This window comes from Panthera pardus, unplaced genomic scaffold (assembly GCF_024362965.1).
Source record: "Panthera pardus isolate Hobbes unplaced genomic scaffold, ASM2436296v1 HiC_scaffold_17, whole genome shotgun sequence".
Classification (NCBI taxonomy): domain Eukaryota; kingdom Metazoa; phylum Chordata; class Mammalia; order Carnivora; family Felidae; genus Panthera; species Panthera pardus.
In genome coordinates, this window is record NW_026526732.1 from 111,157,372 (window position 1) to 111,163,354 (window position 5,983).

General features: G+C 43.7%; 1 protein-coding gene across 1 annotated transcript; it reads left to right on the forward strand.

Moving 5' to 3' along the window:
• The first annotated feature begins 1,281 nt into the window (after positions 1 to 1,281).
• On the forward strand, positions 1,282 to 5,103 carry ARMH2 (armadillo like helical domain containing 2). Its single transcript, XM_019425285.2, has 2 exons — positions 1,282 to 2,298; positions 4,613 to 5,103. The coding sequence occupies exons 1-2, from the start codon at positions 2,034 to 2,036 to the stop codon at positions 5,038 to 5,040; spliced, it is 693 nt and encodes a 230-aa protein (XP_019280830.2). The 5' UTR covers positions 1,282 to 2,033; the 3' UTR covers positions 5,041 to 5,103.
• Positions 5,104 to 5,983: the final 880 nt, after the last annotated feature.

Genomic DNA, 5,983 nt, shown 5'->3' on the forward strand with positions numbered 1-5,983 from the left:
TGAGCTTCCGTATCTTGATATATTTGAAGAGGATAGGCAGGTACACTTTGTAGAAGGCAAGAGAAGAACTGTAGGGTAGTCTCCTTGAGTGGGACAAGTCATGAAATGTACTGTAGGAATGGAGAGGGACCCGCCGTCCAAATTTCTACGTTGACAGTAGAGCCTTGTCGATAAGTTGGAAATGAGATGCGAGACCAATAAAAGCCAAGGATAAATCCAAAAATTTCAACCTGAACCGCTGGAAGGATCGGGGTGCCCTCTTCCGAGACAGAGAACCTGAGCAGCAGCTGGCTTAGACAGGAAATGCACGAATTCTGATTTGGACATGTTATATTTGAGAAGCCACGTAGATATCCAAATGGATGGCTGTCAAGTTGGTGACTGTGTTTGGAGTCCAGGTGAGAAATCTAGTTAAGAATACAAAACTGGGGAGGGGGGCGCCTGGCTGCCTCAGTTGGTGGAAGCGTGTGACTCTTAATCTCAGGGCTGTGAGTTCAAGCCCCATGTTGGGTGTAGAGATTACTCAAAAAATAAAATGTTAAATATGAGACGCCTGGGTGACTCAGTCGGTTGAGCATCTGACTCTTGATCTCGGCTCAGGTCATGATCTAATGTTCATGAGTTTGAGCCCCACCTCGGGCTCTGAGCTGACAGCATGGAGCATGCTTGGAATTCACGCTCCCTCTCTCACTGCCCCTACCCTATTCATTCTCTCTCTCTCTCAAAAATAAAATTTTTTAAATAAAATATTAAAATATATTTGTGTGTGTGTGACGGAACAGTCTTGGAACACCCCAATATTTGGAGGTCATAGAGAGAAGAGGAACCAGCAAAGGAAAACGGAGGGTGGCAAGCAAGAGAAAAATCAAGTGTGACATCTTAGAAGCTATTTGCTAGGTGAATTGAGTGTTTCAAGGAAAAAGGAGTATCCAATGCTGAGGACTAAGAATTGGACTCAGCAGAATGAAGGTCATCGGTGAGCCTGAAGATTCATGGGTTTGAAATCCATCTTTGGAGTACATCCAAGAGACAGTGGAAGAATATTTGAAACACTAAGTATGGCAACTCTTTGAAAAGTTTTTGGCGCCTGGGTGGCTCAGTCGGTTGAGCATCTGACTTGAGCTCAGGTCATGATCTCACAGTTCATGGGTTCGAGCCCTGTGTCAGGCTCTGTGCTGATGGCTCAGAGCCTGGAGCCTGCTTCAGATTCTGTGTCTCCCTCTCTCTCTGTCCCTCCCCTGGTCACGCTCTGTCTCTCTCTCAAAAATAAACATTTAAAAAAGAAAAGTTTTTGTATAAACAGGAACAGAGCAATAACTTGGCAGAGGGGTTCTATGAGGTCAAGAGAGTGTTTTATTTTTTTGAGAACAAGTACAGCCTGCTTGTTGATGTGAAAAGGATCCAGTCAACATGAAAAACTTAGTTAAGGCAAGAGAAGAACTGTAGGGCAATCTCCTTGAGTGGGACAAGTCACGAAGTGTACTGCAGGAATGGAGAGGGGTCCATAACAACAGGACAGTTGGAGTATATGTGCACGGATGGAGATAGGTGGATGCAATGAAGGCAACCATGCCTTCCACTGACTGCTTCTATTTTCTCAGCAAAATAGGACCAACATAGGAAATCCATGATGTGGAGGAAAACTCTGATTCCGTGACAAATAAGCAGAATAGCCACAATGCTATGAAAGGAAATTCAGGATGTGTTGGAACAAGCCACGTAGAACAGGCAAGTTCCCGTAGATCCTGTGCAAGCAAAGGGACAAGGGCGGGAACACTCCTGGCGTATGTGAGGAGAAGCCAGTGTGGTCGACGCTGAGATTCCGTGCACCAGAGGCGTATAAGTGAACTTGATTTGACTGAAATTGTAGGCCTTCGATGGCGGCCTGAAGAATTTAGGCCTCCATTGCTTGCCCCTGATTTGTGTATTCCATTCTCCAGTGTCGCTAAGAGATGCATTCCAGAGTTCTAGACTGTTGACTTCAACTGCCACAACACAAGGATAACTGAAGCACCACTGGCCTTTTTCATACGATGTCTAAGGCACATACTTATTATGTGCAATTTTCAACTCAGATCTACCAGTATTTTGTGGGGCTGTATCAGCGCCTCCAGAAGTTCTGGAATGTCACTGTTAGGCGCATTTTCATTAAGAAGAAGGAAGAAGATATCCCTTCGGTTGAGAGTATTTTTCACAAAGAAAAATTCGTGGTGCTTGGTCGTGTATTGAAGAATCAATCTCTAGCCATTGAGAAGAGGGCTCAGGCTGCATATAGAATCGGACTGTTGGCCTTCACAGGTACGGACTTATTTTTTATTTATTTTATTTATTTTTAATGTTTATTCATTTTTGAGAGAGAGACAGAGCGTGAGCAGGGGAGGGGCAGAGAGAGAGGGAGACACAGAATCTGAAGCAGGCTCCAGGCTCTGAGCCGTCAGCACAAGGGGCTCGAACTCACGAACCACGAGATCATGACCTGAGGCACTGAGCCACCCAGGAGCCCCATGCTGGTACTGATTTAACCAGCTGTGCTAATGTAGGTCTTTCAAAATCTTCTGCTTGTTATAATGCTGTAAGTTAGTGATTTTCATAGCTCTGATCTTAAAATTCCAATAACATTTCCTTTGCCTAAATTTTTAGTTTTTTGTCTTTGTACCACCAAAGATATTTACTAATCATTTTCTCCTTAAGGATCTCATGTTTTAAAATAATGTGTCCATCCACTAGATTCTACTCCTGAAATCATTATTGCACTATATGCTAACTTAGATGTAAATTTAAAAATTAATTAATTAATTTTAATTTAAAAAAGAATGTCCATCAAATAAACTACTCAGTAAGAACTTTCCCACTTTTATTAAAAACAACTATACTGAAATTGCCTATCAAAGTTCTCATTATTATTTAAAAAATAAAATATCTAAACCGACTTGATATAATTCCAACTTAGTGATATGATTCCAACACAGAGTAATACCAGTTGATATTTTATTTTTATTTTATTAATGTTTATTTGTATTAGAGAGAGAAAGCAGGAGAGAGGTTGGGGGGTCGGGGGGGGCGGAGACACAGAATCTGAAGCAGGCTCCAGGCTCTGAGCTGTCAGCACAGACAGAGCCTGACGCGGGGCTCGAACCCACAAACTGTGAGATCACGACCTGAGCCGAAGTCGGACGCTTAACCGACTGAGCCACCCAGGCACCCCATTTTTTATCTTGCAAAAATGCATTACACAGAAACTACCTTAGAAAAATCATTAAAAGCCTAAGGCTGTTAAAACACCTATCAGGAAGGCACTTGGGGCATCAGTGAAAAGCAACCGTGAATGTATATTTGGCCAGAAAATTACGTGGTAAACTGCTCAAACACACACCACTCTAATGATTATCAGGTTTAAACTCAACTCCACTTTTTTTGTTCCAATAAATTTCAGGATATGCAGTGAAATTTTATACATAATCTTCAACAACACGTCTCTTGATTAGAAGCTCTGGTAGCTATAAGTATCATAAGATGACTGATCTCTTTTTTAATGGGTTGCCTAGATGTAATTTGATAGACTAAATTTTTCAAAGAATGGCGTCCGTGAGAGAAAACATTTACCGTTTTCAGGAACCAAGGGGTCCTAGGTGCCAGGATGGGTGAGAACCAGTGGCACAGAGCTAGAAAGAAGCTGGAGGACTCCCATGTGAAGGAAGGATAAATGGCGCCCACCACTTGAGAAAGTTCCCTGTAGAGCTCTGTTCACCATTTGGGGGAAGAGCTGGGTGGTTATAAAAGAGTCAGAATTCTTTAACTTGATGGTATGTAACCTCAGTCTTAGTTATACTTGTAGAAGGCAGGGAAAGAGCCTATGCCCAGGCTTCAGCTAAAGCTTTAGCATTGGCTAGAACATCCTTGGGTCCACGGGACTGTGGTAGTGCCACTAAGAGAAATCCAAGCCAGGTCAAAACCCCAGTGGCTAGAATCTGGCCAAGTATGCCAGCTACTCCTCACCTCCTGAGTAGTCTTCATCTAGTGTTTTCTTGGCCAGTACCTTCTTAGGGTTTGAGATTTGAACTGGGGCAATCTGGGGTTCCGGTATACGAGGAAAGTAGAGCCCGGGTTCAGGTGGGGTCAGTCTGGGAACCAGGTTGGGTTCCCAAGCAAGAGCAATCTTATAAGGTCACGTTGGTTCCAGATCTGCAAGAGTCGGGCTGAGAAATGAGACATCAGAGAGAACAGGACAGCAAGGGACGGCTCATGAAAAACCTCTCTTACGAGTTACACCCTGGCTTTGCAGAGCAGTGTTTTGGTTTTCTGTTTTGTTTGCTCTGTTCATCTTGAAGTACTGACTCCTGACACCTACTCAAGTAGGTGCTTGAATAAAGGAGCCAGGGAGGAGATTTTGACAGGCGGGGAACTTCCAGTCCCTTTCGTGTTTTGTGCTTATCAACATACTTTTTCCTGTTCACAGCAGCACACCAGGAGGGGGTGGGGGGAAGGAAAAGGAAAATTCAGAGCATCCAAAGTGTCAGTATACAGCAAAAGGAATATGGACACATCAGCACTCAAATGTCACCAGCTCCTAGATACACCAAATACTTCTGAAATGCAAATACTTATTTTCCAGGAGGACCCACGGCTGGGAAATACGCCACTGAGCACATAAAAGAAGTGGCCAGTTTGTTGCAAAATCACCAGCTGGCGCCGAAAGTAAAGATTCTGCTGCTCCAGAGTATAGCCTGCTGGTGTTACTTAAATCCTACCAGCCAGAGGAAAGCCAAGAATTTCAAGTTTATCCCTATCCTCGTGAGGATTTTTGAGTACAGAGTCGATTCTGTCATCAAAACTGAAATCAACAAACACCTCCTTGTTAAATTTTGGGCTTGCTACGTTCTCTCTGTCATGACCTGCAATAATGTGTCCTGCATGAAGGAGCTTAGAGACTTAAGTAATCTGAAATATCATTTGCAAATACTGGCGGCTGAGAATTGGTCTGGGTGGCCTGAGAATTTTGCAGAGGTGCTATATTTCCTCATTGGTTTTCACAGGAATTAATTTCTCTAAGGGCAGCTACCGTTGCATTAACCCGGAAAACTGAAATAAACAATAACAAGTCGAGATAGTACCCTAAAGTGTTTTCTTTTAGGCAGTTGAAAAATTCTCTATCAACCATCACGGTGACCGAAATAACCAAACGTATGAAAAGCACCGCTGTTTAAAATGACCTCATAAAGGGACACCTGGGTGGCTCAGTCAGTTGAGTGTCCGACTCTTGGTTTCAGCTCAGGTCACGATCTCACATTTCATGAGTTTGAGCCCCACATCGAGCTCTAAGCTGACAGCACGGAGCCTGCTTGGGATTCTCTCTCTCTCCCTGTCTCTCTGTCCCTCCCCCTCTTGTGCTATCTCTGTCTCTCTCAAAATAAATAAATAAACTTTAAAAAAAATTTTAAAAATAAAAATAAAATGACCTCATAAAATGTAGGTTCATAAAATGGGGATTCAGTGAACGATGCATTACCTATACAACTGTTAGGAGCAATGGTGTGTTTGGGGGGGGGGTCATCAGATGACATTAAGCCAAGGCACCTAGAAATGCCAAACCCTAACCTCGCCCACAGCCACCTCTTGTAATGGACACTACCCCACCTGTGCCCTTTTAGCCCTATCTCAGTGCTGATCTTCTCATCATCCAGCTGCCACGACTTTATCTGAGAGGGTTTTCTGGCCACCAAAGCATGATCCCTTCGCACGTGAGGCCAGCTGAAAGTTCGGGGCAATTAACACTCAATAAAACCTCAACTCAACTCCACCGGTACAACTCTGGATGGAGACGGGGTGCCGCGTGTTCAGACGTCTAGAGACAGCCTGAAGGTAGGCTCTTGGGTTTTCCTACAACGATGTGCACAATCCCTGTATTATCGGTTAGAGAATAAGTAGCAGAAAGCCTGCACTTGACTTCTGTGCTACGCAGTCTCATTAAAAGCTTTAGTGCAAA